At 41.5% G+C, this 20,810-nt stretch overlaps 2 protein-coding genes across 2 annotated transcripts; one reads left to right on the top strand and one right to left on the bottom strand.

Moving 5' to 3' along the window:
- The first annotated feature begins 15,754 nt into the window (after positions 1 to 15,754).
- Positions 15,755 to 17,193, top strand: LOC101161009 (C1q-related factor-like). Its single transcript, XM_004079427.5, has 2 exons — positions 15,755 to 16,676; positions 16,929 to 17,193. The coding sequence occupies exons 1-2, from the start codon at positions 16,050 to 16,052 to the stop codon at positions 17,106 to 17,108; spliced, it is 807 nt and encodes a 268-aa protein (XP_004079475.1). The 5' UTR covers positions 15,755 to 16,049; the 3' UTR covers positions 17,109 to 17,193.
- Positions 17,194 to 18,116: 923 nt separating this feature from the next.
- On the bottom strand, positions 18,117 to 20,705 carry LOC101160763 (N-acetyltaurine hydrolase). Its single transcript, XM_004079426.4, has 5 exons — positions 20,668 to 20,705; positions 19,868 to 20,318; positions 19,287 to 19,552; positions 18,889 to 19,029; positions 18,117 to 18,743 (listed from the first exon to the last, which is right to left on the bottom strand). The coding sequence occupies exons 2-5, from the start codon at positions 20,297 to 20,299 to the stop codon at positions 18,533 to 18,535; spliced, it is 1,050 nt and encodes a 349-aa protein (XP_004079474.1). The 5' UTR covers positions 20,300 to 20,318; positions 20,668 to 20,705; the 3' UTR covers positions 18,117 to 18,532.
- Positions 20,706 to 20,810: the final 105 nt, after the last annotated feature.

Raw genomic sequence — 20,810 nt, 5'->3', positions numbered from 1 at the left:
GTCCGTCCTGGGGGAGGATCCCTCCTTCATGTGGACACCCCTGAGGTTTCTTCATTTTTTCCAGAATCTGTTTTTTAGGAGTTTTTCCTTACCGCGAAGGGGGGTCTAAGGGCAGGGATGTCTAGTTTAGTTTAGTTTAGTCAGTTTGTTAGTTCAATTTAGTTTTTCCCTATTGAATTCTATGTATTCATGATCCTTTGATTTTATGTTTTACTTTTTCAATTACCGATACGAAGCCCATCGAGACGACTGTTGTTGTGAATTTGGGCAATATAAATAAAATTGAATGGAATTGAATTGAATTGAATTGATCCATCCGTCCAGTTTAGATCCAGATTCCAGCTCAGACGAGGAAAACAAAGACGTTCGTGGATTTATTTGTTTGCAGGTGGATGCATCAGAACGGGTTGGAGCAGTGAGCTTGTGGCCCCGCCCAGCATAGTTTCTGCATCCCAAATACGATCTTTTTCTAAAAAGAATTTTTTTCTCTGCTCCTGATTCACAATGATTTGAATAAAAAATACTCTAAAATGGAGTTTTAAGCTTAATACTCTTCAAAAACGTCCTCCATCATCAGAAAAATGCCACATCCGACCATAGGACGTGTTAGAAAGACCAAAAAACACCATTTTTACAGGAGTGGTTCTTTTAAGGTAAACATTCAGAACCGGCAGCATCTTTGACACATAAACATCTGAAACACGGATCTCCTGGAGAGCAGAGTTATGAGAAACCAACACAGTAGCAAATGTGGAGGAAGTCAGGATGAGTAAATTAAAATCAAATCAAAACATTGCAGTCTCTGAGTTATACAAAACAAAGACTAGAAATCATAGTTGCAGACATGAGCAGAAACTACCTAATGACATTTACAGAATTTTTAACAGAAAGTACAAGTAATGATAAAATACCAAGTTGAACAAGTTTACTTTGTTTTTCCAGACTGTAGCCCTAACATGCTAATTAATATTACACTTAAATTCAGTTTGGCCATTGAATTGAATGACTGATAAAGTTTAAAGCTCAAACTTTTGAAAACAACTTTAAAACCTTTTTCACCTTAAATGAAAAGAAAAAAAATCATTTTCCTCCTTGGAAACATTTGGATTTAATTTTTTTTTTTTTTTTTTACTTTCTGGGCTGTGAAATGTCCAACATCAGGTGTTCTCAACATTCAGGATTATTAGGAGATTATCTGAAGTGGATGCCCTTGGGATTAAAGGTCACTTCAAAAGAGTTCTTGTTATTTTTTTGGGTGGGAAAAACATCTATCCACATATTAACCAGGAAAAACAAAACAGAAAAAAGAAAGAGAAAACAGTGAGAGGGATGGGGTGGTAATACAGAGATTGGGTGATAAATCTTGTTCTGATCAGGTTTCTCTGGTGCCCTCACACCTCAGTCTCTTTCTCGGGGTAATTAATCAATCCCAGACTGGAGCCATTGATCGGCCTCTCCTGGCCCTCGGTATGTTTACACTCCTCGATTGTGTTTGCCACTAAGCCCCTCGTTGCCGCTCAATCTCATCGGCAGAAAATGTGACACTCTGCCCTCTTATGCCATCAGAGAAGCAGAGCATCGATTGACATCTCGATGAAAATCAATCTACTTATATTTATTTGCTGCAGGGGAGATTTGGTTCGCTCGTAATCCTTTGCTGTAATCCCGCATTATGGGTTACAGTGCATGGCGTTTTATTCAGAGCCATCAGAACTGCTGATCCTGGAGTCATGAGTGAGCATTTCTGCTCAAGTGATGCGTCCTCGGCGTCTAACCTCAACAAAGCGGCCTTATTGTGTTCAATGTTGATGGAAAACTATGTTAAATTGTAAGATTTTAGGGGTCTGTCTGCAAAATTACTATTTATTTGAGATTAGTACTCTGGGGTCCAGGTAAGAAGGTTTTTTAACAACAAAACATCAAAATACCTAAAATTTGGAGTATTTCTATCTAAAGTTATTCTTTTTGGCCACATTTCACTGATAAATGAAGCTTGGGCAGATTGCAGGATGAGGACTCAAACTTCTCCACCTCTGTAACTAAACTGCCTCAAATGTCCCCTTTAACAGGAGGCAATTTGCTATCATTAACCATGTGGGTTTTTCATGTTTTCAAATCTTCCAGATCAACGTAAATATTATTTCACTACGCTGATAATTTATTTATATTTACTCTAAAGACCCTCTCTGATGAAGATGGTGTGCAGCGTTTATGTGATGATGGAGGACATAAATTATAAAAATGAAGGTCCAAATTGCATTTTTTTGTCATTTTATATTTATTTTATTCAAAGTGTTGTGAATCAGGAGTTGCTGAAAAAAGGCAGTTGGAAAAAGATCGTACTTGAAGTTCCCTGCTCCGCTTCGTTCTGTTGCAGACAAATACTGTAGATAATGCCAAAAGTACAACTAGTTAACTAGTGACAGACAAAAATATGAACCAGTTCACTAGTAATGTTTAAAAATGTTTGCTAGTTGCCCCTTTTGTGCTTACTAGTGATAATCTAAAAAGACCACTAGTTAACTAGCTACATGCAATTTTCACGCATTTTCTTCAAGTTCACTAGTAAGGCTCCTGTGAAGTCAACTAGTAAACTAGTGTGACTAAAATCTCTAGTTTACATGCAAAATGTTAGCTAGTTGACTAGTGAGATGTATGCAAGTCTTACTAGTTAACTCGCGCGAGAGAGAAAATTTCACTAAACAATTAGTGTGGTGCAATTAGTCCACTAGTTAACTAGTGAGCATGTTGTTTGTTACTAGTTCACTAGTGCATCCTGATAAAAGTCACTAGTGAACTAGTGAAGAAATTTCTGTCAGCTAGTTAACTAGTGTTACAATATTCTCATGTGGAGGAGTGATGATACATCCCACTGGTCTTTGTTTTAACTAGTCTTTCAGACTAAAGATACATTTATGGACATTGCATCTTCACAGCAATAACCTGAACATAATGTCCTCGTGATGAGGAGGAATCCTTTAAAAAAAAATCCTGGATCTGCAAAATGATCTTGAATCACTCCCAAAATGGAATCTATTGTTCCTTGATCCATTTCTAACATTTTATAAAAAACAAATAAATAAATGTGTCCAAACCTCTTGAGACAAGTTACTGACAGACAGACATACAGAGCCTGGTGAGGACAAAATATCCTTGGCACAGATAAATGAAGAAAGCTGTTTTCTAGATTACATGTTCTTCCTCTCTGCTATGGTCCATCTAGTGGCCATTTTAGGTATTACAGCTATGCATGCCTCACTAAAGTTCCGGAAATCTTATGTATCATTGCTAAAAGATGCAAAGTAAGAATAGCATTTTTACTGAGAAAAACTGTTCTCAATAACCACTTAAATCCGCTTCAGTCACATATTTTATAATGCACCTTGTTCCTTTCTGTCCTTTGGCTATTTGCCTTATCTCTGCTGCTTTACTCTCTCAAGAGAAAATTTCAATCATGATAAAATCAAAAGGTTTTTCTGAATTTCTGTTCATTCCTTTAGTTTGTCACACAATCATCAGCAAAAAATACCTGGCAGAGCTATAAAAAATGGATGTTCCTCTGTAGAAAAAACCTACAAAGATCAACTTCAAGAGCCTCAAGCTCAGGCTTTGGAACAAACCAATCAGGAATCTAGCCCCGCCCCCTTCATTTGCATATGCGGTGTCACTCTCTTACTGGTTGTACACACAATAGAGCTGCTGCTTACTAGCTGAGTTCTACAACAAATGAGCCAGAATGGCTGCTACGGTACTAGTTAGCCCTAAAAATCTCCACTGGTTCACTAAGGGATGGATCACTCCTCCACATTAGCATATTGTAACACTAGTTAACTAGCTGACAGAAAGTTCTTCACTAGTTCACTAGTGACATTTATAAGGATGCACTAGTGAACTAATGAGAAAATAATGTGCTCACTAGTTAACTAGTGGACCAATTGCACCACACTAGTTATCTAGTGCAATTTTCTCTCTCTCATGGGTTACGTACATCTAACTAGTCAACTAGTTAACATTTTGCATATCACTTGTAAACTAGTTGGCTTCACAGAAGCATTAGCAGTGAACTTGTCGAAAATGCATGAAAATTGCATGTAGCTAGTTAACCAGTGGCCTTTATAGATTTTAAAAGAAACATTTTTAAAAGATTACTAGTTAACTGGTTCATATTTTTGGCTTTACTTGTACTTTTGGCATTACTAATTAGGTTTTAAACTGCCCGATATCAAGGATATTGATTTGATTTATTGATTTATTTCAAGCATTGTAGTCAAAGCAACAATGAAATTACAAATATTTATCAAACTCATTACAGAAATGTTGAAATGCATAGATTACAAAGACAGAAAATTAAACAAAACAAAAAAGTACCTTAAATCACATTTGCTTAATTAAATATAGAGATAATTAACTAAAGTTAAGTAGAGTTTGATTTATTGCTTGAAAAGGAGCGGGAAGAAGTGAACGTATATAATCCCACCCCTGCTGAGTTCATTCATTTGATAGTTTTACAGTTTTTGTAACCCGGTTCTGATCTGATAGATTCTTTTCAAGTTACAAAATCCAGTGCCTAGTAATGATTGATTATCTTCAGAAAACATCCATTCATGATTTTGGTAAACAGTAACGGTAAACAACATGTAATAATCATTAATTATTATTAGAACACATGATCACAATAAACCACTAATTATTGCTACACATTGCAGATCAAGTAAACAAAATTGATAGCTTATTGATCGTAATTCCTGCATTTCCGTAATCATTATTGCACATTACAATGTAACACTCATTGGTTGTAATGAAAAGAGCTTTGATTATTTCACCACAAACAAGTTCACACATGGATTTGGAATTATTCAAACACCTGTTGATCCTTAAATCCTCTTATCTTCATATCCTGAAATCAGAGTTTCTTTATCCATTTTCTTGAATATTTGAACATTGTTTGAGCTCATTACTTAAACTGTTCCAAAGTTTAGTGCCACACACCGACACACAGAAACTTTTCTTGTGGTTCTCATCAGTTTGATCTTTAAGTTCCTACATCCCCTCAGTCTGTAGCCTCCTTCATTTTCTAAGAACTGTTTTTGGATGTTGAATGGTAACGATTTCCCACTGGCTCTGTATAAAAGTTGCACAGTGTAAAAATCCACAAGGTTATGCAGTTTTAAAAGTCTTGATTGAAAAAATAGATTGTTTGTATGATCAAGATATCCAGCTTTATGTACAATTCTGACGGCTCGTTTTTGAAGAAAAAAGAGAGGATGTAGTGAAGTCCTATAATTATTCCCCCAAATTTCTATACAGTGGGTCAAATATGGCAATTTTAAGGAGCAGTACAATAAATATCTACTGTTGTATTCTGATACGAGCCGGTTTAGCTCGTGCTGGTTTGCGGCGCCTTCCGTCCGTGAAACCTGGGTTCGACTCCGGGCTGCTCCCTGTTCCCTTCTCTACTTCTGCGCTGGTTCCCAGCCCGGTTTGGGAAGGTTGCGTCAGGAAGGGCATCCAGCGTAAAACATTGCCAAGTTTACCATGCGACTTGTTCGCTGTGGCGACCCCTGATGGGAGAAGCTGAAAGAGGACGTATTCTGATATATGTTTAGATTTATTTATGATTAGAGTACTTTTTGAGACTTTAGTTTGTATGTGTCTGATGTGTTGCTTCCAACCCCTAAGAATTTGATTTCTGTAACACTTTCCATTAGGACATTATTTATTTTATTTGAGAGCTCAGTATAGGCGTTGTAGTTACCAAAAAACATCACTTTGGTTTTATCCAGCTTCAAAGATAATTTGTTATAATCCATCCATGAATTTATTTTGGTTAACTCTGTGTTTTACACATTGATAAGTTCCCTACGATTGTCCGTAGAACAGAATATGTTTGTGTCATCAGCAAATAATATGAGTTTCATAAGCTTTGAAACATAGAATATATCATTTATGTATATATTGAATAGCAGCGGGCCCAGAATTGATCCTTGTGGGACACCACAACTTACCTCTATGGTTTCTAATGTAAATTCATCAATTTTAACCAATTGTTTTCTACCCGTTAGATAGCTTTTGACCCAATTTAAAAAGGCTTGCTATGGGGGACTGTAAGCCAGCAGGAGAGCACGTAAACAGAGAACTCTCAACAATAGGGAAGGGAAAGGGGGCGGAGTTGCTAATATCTCTACCCATGACTCCGAGGTGAATTTCTCCTAAAAGGCTGAATTCTTCCTGCCATTTGCTGGAGTTGTCTTTGACGCTCGTAGTGGGTTCTCCCATGATCCCCGGCTCCTCACAGGCTTCATGACTCAGCGTCTTGTTCAGAAATGTGAGCCGTGACGCTCTTCCCTTTGAGCCCCTGCTGGAGGACAGGGAGATGATGAAGAGGAGACAGGAACACAGATTATTCACTTACAAACATGAAGCTGTGCGTTTGACATTCACTTTTCTGGAACACTGGTTCATATTTTTGAATCCGCTGGATAAAATCACTTCGTCAATGCTTGTTTTTATATTTTGTTGTGTTTTAATGTAAAGCCCTTTGTGTTATATTTTTATATGAAAAGTGCTTTATAAATAAAGTATATTTGATTGGATTTAGTTCAGCTCTGATATATAGACTGGATCACCATGAAGAATCTGAAATATATTCTGGATCAAACTGAACCGGAGATTCAAAGCTTGTTTTTCTTTATTTTACATTTAACCTGTAAAACGAAACAAATTATTGCTTCCATATATAACCAGGTTATTTGGATACATTTTCTCTAAAGTTTCTTCACTTGGATTATCTTTTTGTGCAGGTATGACAATCAAATCTGGTTTTAGATTTTAGGACCACAGCAGAATAAAAACTTTACTTTCTTTGTGGTCACAGTAATTTCTATAATCATTTTGCTTGCTTACTTCCTGTTTATTTTTTCAATTGGAGTAGAAATCTGGACCAAATCGTCTTTGGAACATTTTTTTTATCCAACTGCAAAAAAATGTTTCAGACATTGCTAAAAAAAATAAATAAAATAAAATAAATTCCTATAAATATCCGCAGTGGGCGGTTCTGAGGCCATTCAAAGGCCATTAACCCACATTTATCATGGTCGTTGTCAAGATGAATAAATATTCAACTAGTTTTCAGTACTCTATTCTTGTTTTTTTGTTCGGTTTAGATACCTTTTTTCACAAAAAGCGGACAATTTGTTACTTGGTGCGGCACCCGTGACAACGCGCCGCTTAGCTGGCTGAGCTGGGACCGACCTCGACATATATATATATATATATATATATATATATATATATATATATATATATATATATATATATATATATATATATATATAAAAACGCCCCTCTCACCCTCCGCGGGTGGTTTCTCCTCCAAGCTCGGGTCCTCTACCAGAGGCCTGGGAGCTTGAGGGTCCTGCGCAGTATCTGAACTGTTCCCAGCACTGCGCTTTTCTGGACTGAGAGGTCTGAGGTCTTTCCAGGTATCTGTTGTAGCCACTCCTCCAGCTTGGGGGTTACTGCCCCGAGTGCTCCAATTACCACAGGCACCACTGTCACCTTCACTTTCCAGGCTTTCTCCAGTTCTTCTCTGAGTCCCTGGTATTTCTCCAGTTTCTCATGTTCCTTCTTCCTGATGTTCCCATCGCTTGGCATTGCCACATCCACCACAACGGCTTTCCTCTGTTCTTTATCCACCACTACAATGTCTGGTTGGTTCGCCATTACCATCCTATCAGTCTGGATCTGGAAGTCCCACAGGACCTTTGCCCTCTCATTCTCTACCACCTTCGGAGGTGTTTCCCATTTTGACCTTGGGGTTTCCAGTTCATATTCTGCACACATGTTCCTGTATATTATTCCAGCCACTTGATTGTGGCGCTCCATGTATGCTTTCCCTGCCAGCATCTTCCACCCTGCAGTTATGTGCTGGATTGTTTCAGGCGCCTCTTTGCACAGCCTACACCTTGGGTCTTGTCTGGTGTGGTAGATCTGAGCCTCTTTTGCTCTGGTGCTCAGGGCTTGTTCCTGGGCTGCCAGGATGAGCGCTTCGGTGCTGTCCTGTAGGCCAGCCCTTTCTAGCCATTGGTAGGAGTTCTTGATATCAGCCACTTCAGTTATGGTCCGGTGGTACATCCCATGGAGGGGTTTGTCCTCCCATGAGGATCTGTCCTCCAGCACTGTATCTTCTGCTCTCCATTGCCTGAGACATTCACTGAGCACACTGTCAGTTGGGGCCTTGAGCTTGATGTACTCATGGATCTTGGATGTTTCATCCTGGATAGTGGCTTCTACGCTCACTAGTCCTCGGCCTCCTTCCTTGCGGCTAGCATACAGTCTCAGGGTGCTGGATTTGGGATGGAACCCTCCATGCATGGTGAGGAGCTTTCGTGTTTTAACATCCGTGGTCTGTATCTCTTCCTTTGGCCATCTTATTATTCCTGCAGGGTATCTGATAACTGGCAGTGCGTAGCTGTTAATTGCCCGGGTCTTATTTTTGCCATTGAGCTGGCTTCTCAGGACTTGCCTTACTTGTTGGAGGTATTTAGCTGTTGCAGCTTTCCTTGTTGCCTGCTCCAGGTTGCCATTTGCCTGTGGAATTCCAAGGTACTTGTAACTGTCCTCAATGTCTGCTATTGTTCCTTCTGGGAGTGAGACCCCTCCTGTGTGGACTACCTTGCCTCTCTTTGTCTCCATCCGGCTGCATTTCTCGAGCCCGAATGACATCCCAATGTCAGTACTGTAGATCCAGGTGGTGTGGATCAGGGAGTCAATGTCACGCTCGCTCTTAGCATATAGCTTGATGTCATCCATGTAGAGGAGGTGACTGATGTTGGCTCCATTTCTGAGTCGGTATCCATAGCCAGTCTTGTTGATTATTTGACTGAGGGGGTTGAGACCTATGCAGAACAGCAGTGGGGACAGAGCATCACCTTGGTATATCCCACATTTGATGGACACTTGTGCAAGTGGCTTCCCATTGGCTTCAAGGGTGGTTTTCCACAGCTTCATTGAGTTTCCTATGAAGGCTCTTAGAGTCCTGTTGATGTTGTACAGCTCCAAGCATTCAGTGATCCATGTGTGTGGCATCGAGTCATAGGCCTTTTTGTAATCAATCCAGGCTGTGCACAGGTTGGTGTGTCGTGACTTGCAGTCTTGAGCGACTGTTCTGTAGACCAGGAGTTGGTGTTTGGCTCCTCTGGAGTCTCTACCAATGCCCTTCTGTGTGTTACTCATGAATTGATCCATGTGCCTATTTATCTTGGTTGCAATGATGCCTGACATGAGCTTCCATATTGTGGACAGACAGGTTATTGGCCGGTAGTTGGATGAGACTGCACCCTTTGAGGGATCCTTCTGGATCAGGATCGTTCGCCCTTCCGTTAGCCACTCGGGGTGAGTCCCATCTCTTAGCAGCTGGTTCATTTGTGCTGCCAGGCGCTCGTGGAGTGCGATAAGCTTCTTTAGCCAGTAGGCATGGATCATGTCAGGGCCCGGTGCTGTCCAGTTCTTCATACCTGAGACTCTTTCTTGGATGTCTGCCACTGTGATGGATACTGGATTCTGTTCAGGGAGGTTGCTATGTTCTTTTCTTAGAGAGACCAGCCACTGGGCATTGCTGTTATGTGCTGTCTGTTTCTCCCATATACTTTTCCAGTTCTGTTCAGTTTCTAGCCTTGGTGGGTCTGCTTGGCTGTTTTGACCCTGCCACTGAGCGTACACTTTTGCAAGTTGAGTTGCGAAGAGCCTGTTTATATATATATATATATATATATATATATATATATATATATATATATATATATATATATATATATATATATATATATATATGCTGATGGTCACAAAGTTAAATAATCGTTAAATAAAGCATCAGTTCAGAAAGAAATTTCACTTCTAACCACTTGTTTTTGTCCAGGTGATGAAGCTAAAGTTCGTTTTAAAGAAGCCAGCGCAGTGATACAAAACATTTAAGCTATGTGACCGGAACTTCTTTTTCAGGCGTCCATTATCACTGTGGATTATCACTTTCATTTGGTGACTCTGAATTGTCCATAGGTGTGCATGTGTGAAAGAGGGTGGCCCTGCAATAGTATGCAAGAGAACAGCTGGGATAGGCTCCAGCAACCATGTGACCCCAAAAGGGATTCAGCTGGTTCTGAGGATGAATGAATGGATGGATGGATGGATGGAAGGAAGGAAGAAAGGGAGGACGGAAGGAAGGAATGATGGATGGATGGATGGATGGATGGATGGATGGATGGATGGATGGATGGCAAACCTAATGGCAGTTTTTGTCAGAGTTTCTGAGTGTTTGTGTTTCTGATGGACTCTGGGAGAAAAGCAGAAGAAAAACATGCCGTGAATGGCTGCCCGAGGCCAGGAGGGTTTTATATAAATGCAGTTCATCTGCCGTAAACACTGTTCTCCACTCAAGGGCAGACACTGAGTACTTTGAAAACACTTCACCTCACAGTGTTGATGGCGAATGAAAAGGTGCTGTGACACGGACATGTGCACTCCAAGCAAAATACGTTAAATTCTGGGATCTGAACTGAATGGTTTCTGTCTTGAATGTCCCTCCCCGGGACAAACAGGACCGTTTCCACATTTCTGAGACGGCGCGGGATCAGCTTTAAGTGGGTGAGGTGGCAGCGCATGCTCTTGCCCCCACCTCCCGCTGCGCCTAACTGTTTTCCTGAGGAAATAAACAGATTCTGGAAAAGCAGAACCAAAAACTTGGGTGTTTTATCAGCTGATAAACTCAGAGGCGTCAGAACCGTTCTGCCCCTGCGCCTGGCTGCTAATGAGAGGTCCATTCACATTCCCCCCCATCCACCACATGACAAACCTGTGTCAGCTTTGATTGTCATGACCACAACTAAACCCTGCAAGCCAATCAGGTCAGCCTACAAAAAAGGTCATCCATATTTCATACGCTTACCCACTTATCTGACAAAAGGTTTCATTTCTTTCCTTGTGAATTGAAATCACGCTTCATTTTTCATTAGACTCTCGGAGAGCCTTGGCTCTGTGGTCAGATGGGCCGCATGTTTTATTCATGTCCTCTGAACATCTGCTTGTCTGGGTGTCAAAAAATCATCAAACTCCCAGAAGACTCCTGCCTGACTGGTTGTAAATGAACTACGAAGCCCAGACTCAAAACAACCTGTCAGAGCTCCTCGCCGCCAGGGGAATCTCTCAGCACAGCGAGCCGTGTAACGAAGATCCTTTGCAAGAGAGGAGGGATGGAAATCAACTGCACACACGTGAAAAATGCAACACCTTCCATGGTTTAAATGCACATTAGAAGTGGAGTTTTGTGAACGCTGAGAAAAAGTTTGTCGTCCTTCCCACAGCTTTTGGGGTAATTTTGACACTGCTGTTCATGTTGGCACCTGGTCGACAAGTGAATCACTTGAGGTTGGTGCCAACTGCAGGGAGAGAGCCTGACCACTAACAAGTGCTCACTGACTCATAGCCGCCACAGTATGTCTCACTGTGTCAGTGCGCGCGTGAGTGTTTTGTATACTATTTAGTTCTATACTTTTCTATTTGTCACCCATCCCACAGAAAACGTGTTCTTCTTATGTGTTTTTAATGCCTGTAAAAACAAATCCTGTGAAGTATAGAAAAAAAAATACAGAAAAAACAGAAAGTAAAGGCAGGGCTCATGCAGAGAAAAACATCTCACAAGTCAATTTTTTTTTGCTTTTTTTAATGAAATTTGCCGTCTGAGAACGACGAAGACTCTTCCTGCTGTGGGAGTGAGCTGCCAAACGGCACAGAAGGGCTGCCGTCTTCCAACCTGTCCACGGTAAACAAAACCTCTTCGTTTATCTGCGTCGTCATCAGGAGACCTTTAGGGAAATTTGGTTGAAGTGGATGCAGTTCTGCTTTAAAGGGACACACAAAAAATCCAGACATTTTGGGAGCAACAATCAGGATGTCGTTTTGATGTTTCTAGATTGTTTTATATCGCATCATTCTATGAAAACAGTGGATGTTTTTCAGCAAACTGTACTAAAACATCTTCATTTTGGTTTATAATGTTACTTTACAGTAGGGCAATAAAAAGATGGAAATAATTTGAAATAAGGTTAGGCTGACTGAGATTGTAAACAAAAGATTTCAGTTCCTTAGCTTTAAATCTTCACGTCATTGTTTTAGAGGTTGATTCTGCTTCTTTGTTGTGGTAGATGACCTTTGCACAAACACAAATAAATAATTTGATTATTGTAACAAGACAAAAAATGATTTAGTGACTGAATAAAAAAAATTGTGCTCAGTTTTGGCAAACATCCTCACGGTGACTTTAAAGTACATTTATTTAGCGAAAAGAACTGTGGCGTAAAACAGTAAACAAAAATTGAATTTTTATAAATTACAGCAGCAGTATTCTTTTTAATTGGATGTTACTTACTGGAACGACAGCAGGTTCTGAAATGCGATCTGGAATCAGGATTCTTTTTTGTCATTTCACCACAGGGACAAAACGAAATTTGTCGGGTTGTAATGATTCTTTTTAACAACAATTTAATGTAAGTTGTGGTTGTCAATCCGATTGACAGACCTAAAATGGATCCAAGACATCTCATAGCGCTGAAACTGCCCTGTTAAAAATCACTAATGACCTCCTAAAAGTTGATTCTGGACTCATCTTCATCCTCATCCCACTTGACCTAAGCACGGCATTTGACCCCATATCCCACTCCATCCTCCTTCACAAACTTTCATCTCTCTGCATCAAGTCCACCCCCCTCCGCTGGTTTCATTCTTACTTCTCGAGCTGCACTCAGTTTATCCAACGGGAATCTTCTAAATCTCAACCCTCACCTGTTTTCTCTGGTGTTCCTCAAGGTTCTGTCCTCTGTCCCCTCCTCTTCATTACCTAGCCACTACCCCTTGGCAATATATTCCGTCAATTCAACATTGATTTTCATTGTTTTGCAGATGACACTCAGCTCTATCTGTCCAGTAAACTGAACTCTTCTCTTCCACCTGCCTCCCTTTCCTCCTGCCTGTTTGAAATAAAAACCCGGCTCACCTTAAACTTCCTCAGATTTAACAGCGATAAAACCGAATTGCTCCTTGTACGTTCCAAATCCACCCTTTCCAAAGTTGCTAATTTGACACTTTCCATTGATTCCTCTCCAGTTTTTTTCTCCCTTCAGGTAAAGAGTCCGGGTGTCATCCTTGACAGTACATTATCCTTTCAGTCTCACTTCCTTAGCATTACTTGGTCTGCCTACTTTCATTTACGCAATATTAATCGTCTCCGCCCCTCCCTCACTGTCCACTCCACTTTCACTTTAGTTCATAGTCTGGTCACTTCTTGCCTTGACTATTGCAATGCACTTCTATCTGGTCTTCCCAATAAAACGCTGAATAAACTTCAATTGGTCCAGAATTCAGCTGCCCGCATCACCACCAGAACTCCTTCCTTCCATCACATCACTCCCGTTCTCCAGCAGATGCACTGGCCATACCGACAGTTTTTGAGACTGTACAGTGTAATTGAGCGTTTTGAAAGGTGCTTTACAAAAAAAAAGGAGTATTATCTTTAGCCAAACTTCAACCTGTGTGACTCAGACAGAAATTCCTGCTACTGAACAACGAAGTTTTCCAGATTTCTTGGCTTTCTTCATCAAGTGTAAATGAAATCTGTGTTCAAACAAACCAGTAAACAGGAATGAATGTCAAATCCATTCACATTGTAGTTTCCTAAGGTTCAGACCACTGTTGTTTTTCCACATCCAAAGAATCCAAAGGGAACATTGGATGGTCACACTGGATGGTCACATGACTTTATTCAAAGTCTGTCCACACATTGGACTGGAATGATGGACAGATCCGTTTTTGCTGCATCACGTGTGTGTTGTCTGCTGTGATAGTCGTTTTTACGTTATACTCAACTAAATCTACCACGCCTCAAACAAATAGTATTTTCTAATATCGATTACTGATTTATTTCCTTATAAAATGATTTTATAATGGTACAGGTCGATTCAATTTAATGTGATCAACAACTTGCCACAGACAGATCCATCTGGTTGAATCGTAGGAATATGAATTGATTCGTAGATGAAGTCAATTAATCGTTGGACTTCTATATGGAACGTTATTGTTTGATATTGCAAGGGTTGCATTTAAATATTAAGGTCAATTTTTAGAAAATACTCTTACTGAAATACAGTACCAGTTTCCCTTATTTAAAAAAAAAGTTTGCTGATTTAAATTAGGGATGCCACTATTCTCAGTTTAATACCAAACCATATGTTACCGCACTGAAACGAATTACATTTTACATTTTAACCGAATTACAATTATTACATTGAAGGTGACAAACACATGTATTAGAAGGATTTATCATTTATTGTTTGATGACATTACACCCAGTTTAGTAGTAAATAAAGGGCTTTCTTCATTGTTTCTTGCTTTTCTTTTTAAAAAGCCCTTTTCCCAAATATGTAGCTTTATTTTTGTTGTGTTTTTTTTCATTTACAAATTATTTATCAAATCAAAACATGGTGGCTAGATGGTGGCATGTAGGAATTCAGGGTTCAATTCTTAGGCACAGATTTAAAAGAAAACAAAAAAAAATAAATAAACATAGACGACAAAACCAAAAATATCCCAAAAAATTGAGAAACCCCAAGTCTGCTTTACATTGAATGTAATAATTTACCACATCATAACGTGACACGTCACCACATTTAGACAATTCTTTCCATGTTTGCTGCATTTATCACAATTGAAAGCATTTGTCTGGGACTTGAAGGTATTCGGTGCCCCATAGAAAAAGGAAATCCATAGTTCCACATTTGTACACACACACGTTTGATGTTTTCACGTTAAAGAAAATCTGCAACAAAAGTTTAGAAAGAACTTTATGAAATAAAAGAAATTTCAATACATTTAAAAACTTCCTTTTAACTGTCAAAAAATAACAAAATGCAGGAAGATTAAACTAATCTGACACCAATGCGTGATCTCAGGTTTCCAGTCTTTATTATCCTTTGAATGCATGTGTTTGGTCACCAAATCCCTCTCCGTTCAGATTAGAACATTTCATTAGATATTCTTCTCCTCCTCCTCTTCCTCATCATCATCTGCCTTCATCCTTCTTATCTCCTCATTTCTCTTTGCTTTCATTCAAAAGCTTTAGCAAAAGCAGTTGTAAAATACAAACAAGCAAGGAATGAGAGATTAACATCATGAACGTGTAATGTTTGTGTACGCCTAAATAATAAAGTGATCTCACCCCATTTTTCCTGTAAATGGGGGAGAATACATTTCATTTGTTTATCTGTGGAGTGATCCTTCAATGCCAGCTTCTAGTGACTTCCCTCTTCCTTTCAGTGGCTCTATAGATTTTTTTCTACATGATAAATTGGGCTCTGGGAGCCACTGGGGCGTGACCTTTTATCTTAAAAGGGCCTAATTGTGTTTAGGGTGTTTGGATGAGCTCTAATATTGCCATATGGTTGGGTGTACAATAATCAATAGCAAAAGTATTACATGGTGAGACCTCCCCCCCTTTCCGCGCGCCTCCCACAACTCCACAAACAGCCGCGTGGCGTGCAAAAAGAAAAAGGAGAGAAATGTCTTTACTCCAAAGTTGCATCCGTGTTTGTATGTTGTTCACCTTCTCCCGCTTGATTGAAGAAACGCGCGGATTCCAGCCCATCCATCACATCCACCCCTCCCCTCTCTGCCCAAATCTAGGAACTAGCGGCGGCTCATTTTCTTGTCCAGTCTCTCCTGTGACACCGCGCGAGGCAGAAACTTCACACGCAGAATCAGAAAGTTTTGTTGTTGTTTTTCCCGCCACGCAGAGAAAGTTAAAATGAGTCGACTGGACGAATTCTCCGAGGGCTAAAGTTGTGGATGGTTACCTTTACGCGCAAACGTTTGGAGGAGTTTTGGATCTCCAACGGCTTCGGCGCAACTGAAGCGCAAGTGCAATTCTTCCCTTTGCGAAAATATCTCCCGCAATCAGGCTGGAAGACCACCCACTCGGCCGCACGCCGCGATTCCGCAGAGCGCAGATGATCGCAACTGGTGTTTGTGGGGTCGCGCTGGTGCTGGTGCTGGTGGTTCTGATCCCGGTCATGGTGAGCTCCGCCGGACCCCCTGCCCGCTACGAGATGCTCGGATCGTGTCAAATGGTGTGTGACTCCCACGGGACTGCGGCCACGGCCACGGCCACGGCCAAGGCGACCAACCCGATCAAAGACAACCGTCTGGTTCAGTCGCTCCCAACGTTCATCCAAGGTCCACAGGGAGAGCCGGGGCGGGTCGGGAGAGTGGGTCCCAGGGGTCCAATCGGCGAGCCCGGGCCACCTGGATCTACTGGACCTCCCGGGGAGAGGGGGCCACCCGGTCCCCCGGGTCCACCCGGGCTGCCGGGGGTCAATGGGCCAACCGGTGCCATCAGCGCAGCCACTTACAACACAGTCCCAAAGATAGCGTTTTACGCGGGGCTGAAGAAGCAGCACGAAGGCTACGAGGTTCTAAAATTTGACGACGTGGTCACAAACATCGGCAACCACTATGACCCCGCGACGGGCAAATTCACCTGCTCCATTCCCGGGATTTACTTCTTTGTTTACCACGTGCTGATGCGAGGCGGCGATGGGACGAGCATGTGGGCTGACCTCTGCAAAAACAACCAGGTACCTCCATTTCTAATATTTGATTCAAACTCAAGCGTATTTATATGAATTTTAGTCCTAAATGTGAACATTGCCGCTCACCTGTGCGTTTTTGCGCACGACACGCGTCACAAATCCACATCCAGCACTTAGTGAAGTTGCTTTACTTTACTTGGAATCACTATTTTCACCGGTAAATCAAATGAGCACGTTGCTGGTTGAAAATAAATCCACATTTTTGTGACAGAAAACCTAATTCTGTTTGCGTTCCAGGTGAGAGCCAGCGCCATCGCTCAGGACGCCGACCAGAACTACGACTACGCCAGCAACAGCGTGGTTCTCCATCTGGAGCCCGGGGACGAGATTTACATCAAGCTGGACGGGGGGAAAGCCCACGGGGGCAACAACAACAAATACAGCACCTTCTCTGGCTTCATGCTGTACGCGGACTGAAACACGGAGGAGCGCAGAAGAAAAAGAGAGTGGAGAGGCAGAGGGAGAGAGGGAGTTTGCTTCTCTTCTCAGTTCGCAGCCAAAACTGGGACGCAGCTCGATGTTTCAATGTTTAAATGAATCGACAGTAAGGTGGAAGTCGTGCAAAAAAACAAAGAAAAAAACTGTACTTTGCTACAGCCAAGAGCTATAATGTAATTATGAATTTGTACAGCAGAATGATATTCCTGTTAGGCTGATTAGTGTTGTTAGTGCTTTCCAAATGAACTGTTAGGCTTTATTAATTAAGTTTGCCAACATGTCAAGCACACTGTAGCTGCCGTGATAATATATACTGACTGTATTTGGAAAGTTTGACCTCTAGCACTCAAGCATAGATGCTTCTATACTCACACAATCAGTGCACATTGTAAGCCCACGTGTGTCATACACTTTACAGAAGTGAAGTCCTATAGATGTTGCATCCTGAGAAGTCTTGATAATGCATGTTTCTAAAGAGTCATTTGAACACTGTGCAGCGTGTAAAGAGAGGCATGGAAGCCCCAGACCATCCATTTTTCTTGTGTCAATACGACATCTGGTTAGGCAGCAGGGTAGCCTGATGGTTTGTCATCATCACAAACTGGACAGTTGCATCTTCTTCTGTTTGACATCTTTCCTCCAGCTCGACGATGTTTGCCAATCTGCTTATTTTCCAAGACACTAAGTGGCGAAATAAATAAAAATGAAAGTCCCTCTCATAAGATTAATCAAAGTTACATAGTTGTTCACCCCGCACAGTCAGCCGTGGCGATCGCACCATTGATCATGTGAAGTCACCCTGTGAGGCCACCTGTTCCCAGATGAGAGGAGGACGCGTCCTTCATCTCCCATAGACACACATGGGACAAGTCATCCAGCACAACCACACCGTGTCAAGAGTGGCGGAGCATACTGATTACTGAGAAGCTCATTATTTCCCTGTCAGAAAACATGTTTGCAAAGATGTCAGCAATAAAAAAAAGGAAGCAAGGATGTTTAGTTTAATTAAGAAGTCAATTACTGTAGTACTGTCTGTGTAATCACCTCTGTACATAGAAATGATCACCTGTGAAGGTATTATTTCTGAAGAAAAACACAAGATATGAAGTAAAATGGGGCCAAAAGAATAAAAAAAAAAAGAACAATATTCCACAAAGCCTCTAAAAAATGTGGTAAAAAGTTTTGCTAAACTGCAAACAAGATTTTAACGGAGAACGGTTCCTGAGAACAATTTAAATGTTTTTAAGCTTAAAATAAAAAAGTACAAAAATTGCAGGTAGATCTAAACATGTATTCTCTGTGACCAGTAAGGTAAAAGGGAAACAAAGTCACAATAATAATGGTGATCACAGTGTGTGGAGGTAAAAACACAGCTTCATCAAACTGCCTTCCTCTTCTTTTATTTATTTAAAGGTCAGCCAGTGTTTGGGGTTGTCCATCAGGATCTTGTCCACCTGCTGCTGTGTGATGCCCCTCGTCAGCATCTTGGGAACTATGTTCCTCAGGATGTGGGAGTAGCCGTGGCCGCCAAACTTGGCCAGACGGTTCTTAGTGTGGATGTCGTGTGAGATCACGAGCCTGTCCTCGAAGCCCTCCTTCACCAGGAAGGCCAATCTGGAAACAGGCAGAGGAAGAAGATACTATTACATGGACCCAAAGCTGACGTGTTTGCTGTGGAATCTGTTATTTTATTATGTTTCATGTTGGGAGAAGTTTAGGACAAAGAAGCGCAGCTTCATGTCAGAGTGAAGGAACTCACGCCTTCACTCTCTGGCTGTCACTGGGCATGTCCACTTCCAGGTGAAACGGGTAGTTCAGCATCTCCGTTCCAAACAGATCGTACTCCAGGTAACTCCCCAGCTTTGCAAACTCCAGCAGCTCAGCTTCATCAAATATTGTCCTACAGAAAGAGCATTTTCTACTGGTTTTAATCAAATTCCTTAACACAGTTTTATGCATTTTAAAAACCAAAGTCTTTCTGCTTTTTGAGATTTTTTGGTCAAAGTTTTCACTCAGTTTCCTGCAAACTTTCACTCACTGTTTTCAGATTCAAAAAAATAATCTTTTTGAAACAAATGTTTCTAATGAAAGAGCAGAATCAGAGAGTATTGTAATAGAAGCTTCTAATCAGGCAGTAGTGATGGCTTTTCATCCTACCTGTCAAGGTGAGACATGACGGTTTTGCTGATGTCCCCTCCGGCCTCCTGGAGAATCCGGAGGATTTCAGCTGGAGCGGCAGGACTCCTGCCGGGATGGATGATGACCGGGCAGCCCAGCTGAGCCTGAGCGTGAGCCGTGGCCCTCAGCACCTTGGTCTCGCTGTCTGTGATAGGCCAACTGGTGCCAATCTCTCCAATCACGCCACAGCGGATGTCTGTTCCATCGGCACCGTGAAGCACCTCGCTGACAATGACATCTGTGAGCTGTCAGGGTGGAAACAGGTAGAAGAGCGGGACGGTCACTCCTTAGACAATCGGCGATGCAAAGCTTTGTCTGTCCCTTTAAAAAGCTCTCACGTGCAATTAGAAACATAGGTGTGAACATTTTGCATCTAAAAGATTTGATAAAAAGGGAAATATTAAATGAAATTAATTCACAGATGCAGAGACACTACAAATTCAGTGTGGGGAGAGGAAAAAAATTATCTGTTATATTTTATAACAAATCTCTTAGCTAATTAATATACTTTGTCTGAACAGAACTTTGTGTTTGGTCTGCAGGTAACAGAGCAGGTACACCTTCTCCACGCTCATTTTCCTGGTGGCATCAGAGTGGGTACAGTCGATGTAGAACCCAGCTCCTGCGATGATGTGAACCCCGGTGTCCTTTGCCAGCTGTTTGAGGGTGGGCAGGTCCCGGTCGATGCCTGTGGTTGTGTTCTCCACTATGGTTCCTCCTCCGGCCTTCCTGTATGCCAGCAGCTCGTCGCGCACCGCGCCGGTCTCCTGCTGCAGCTGCAGGTTTTCCCGACAGCTGTAGGGGTTTTGCCTCAGCCAGTGCATGTGCTGCATCTGGAAGGGGTTTTCTGGCTCTGGCTCAGCACCAGGGGGAGCTGGAAAGTCACAGAAGCTGGCATTGACAGCAAGGTGTTCATGGGTCATGGTGCATCCCAGGAGGTCTGGATCCACCGGACCCAGGACAGTCTGGACCTTCCCGCTTAAAGATGACATCCAGACAGTGTCCAAAATGCTGGAAGAAGAAAGAGAAACCGTCCTGTGCATAAAATGAAGTACAGGTATGTCTGCCAACATTTACAATGAATCACAGGACCTTTGGACTTTTAGCAGCTGGGTCAAGATCCCTACAAACCACAAACTTTAGTACAACACCCATGTGACTTTACCTGAACAGTTAAACTTCAGCTTTAATGTGGTGAAACACTAAAGCAAAATAGTTAAATAAGTTCTAAAGAGCGTCTTAATCTTGTTTTTATTGTAAATGATATTTATATTACCTAAATAAACAGTTTTCAACTTAATAGTAAAGGAAACTTTATCATTAAGGAGGTTTTGAGCAAGTTTTATTTCCTATTACTCACCTGAGCTGGAGCTGCGCGCTAGTCCAGAAGGGCTCACAAACTCATGGAGCAAATATCGCGAGATTTCACGAGACCAGTGCTATGAAAGCTGCAGCCCTGTAGGAAATGTTTTGGATCATAGCAGACATCTTTTGCTTAAAACG

The sequence above is a fragment of the Oryzias latipes genome, chromosome 17, assembly GCF_053564925.1.
Source record: "Oryzias latipes strain Hd-rR chromosome 17, Olatipes_Hd-rR_3.1".
Taxonomy (NCBI): Eukaryota; Metazoa; Chordata; class Actinopteri; order Beloniformes; family Adrianichthyidae; genus Oryzias; species Oryzias latipes.
The sequence above is the reverse complement of the archived record's forward strand: the minus strand, read 5'-3'. Positions and strand labels throughout refer to the sequence as shown.

What these genes read in the sequence shown, in the direction of transcription:
- LOC101161009 (XM_004079427.5), top strand. Translation starts at nt 16,050, where the DNA reads ATGATCGCAACTGGTGTTTGTGGGGTCGCGCTGGTGCTGGTGCTGGTG. An exon ending in ACCTCTGCAAAAACAACCAG is followed by an intron (nt 16,677 to 16,928) that starts GTACCTCCATTT and finishes TTTGCGTTCCAG; the next exon opens with GTGAGAGCCAGCGCCATCGC.
- LOC101160763 (XM_004079426.4), bottom strand. Translation starts at nt 20,299, where the DNA reads ATGTCATCTTTAAGCGGGAAGGTCCAGACTGTCCTGGGTCCGGTGGAT. An exon ending in GGAAAATGAGCGTGGAGAAG is followed by an intron (nt 19,553 to 19,867) that starts GTGTACCTGCTC and finishes CCACCCTGACAG; the next exon opens with CTCACAGATGTCATTGTCAG. An exon ending in GTCATGTCTCACCTTGACAG is followed by an intron (nt 19,030 to 19,286) that starts GTAGGATGAAAA and finishes CTCTTTCTGTAG; the next exon opens with GACAATATTTGATGAAGCTG.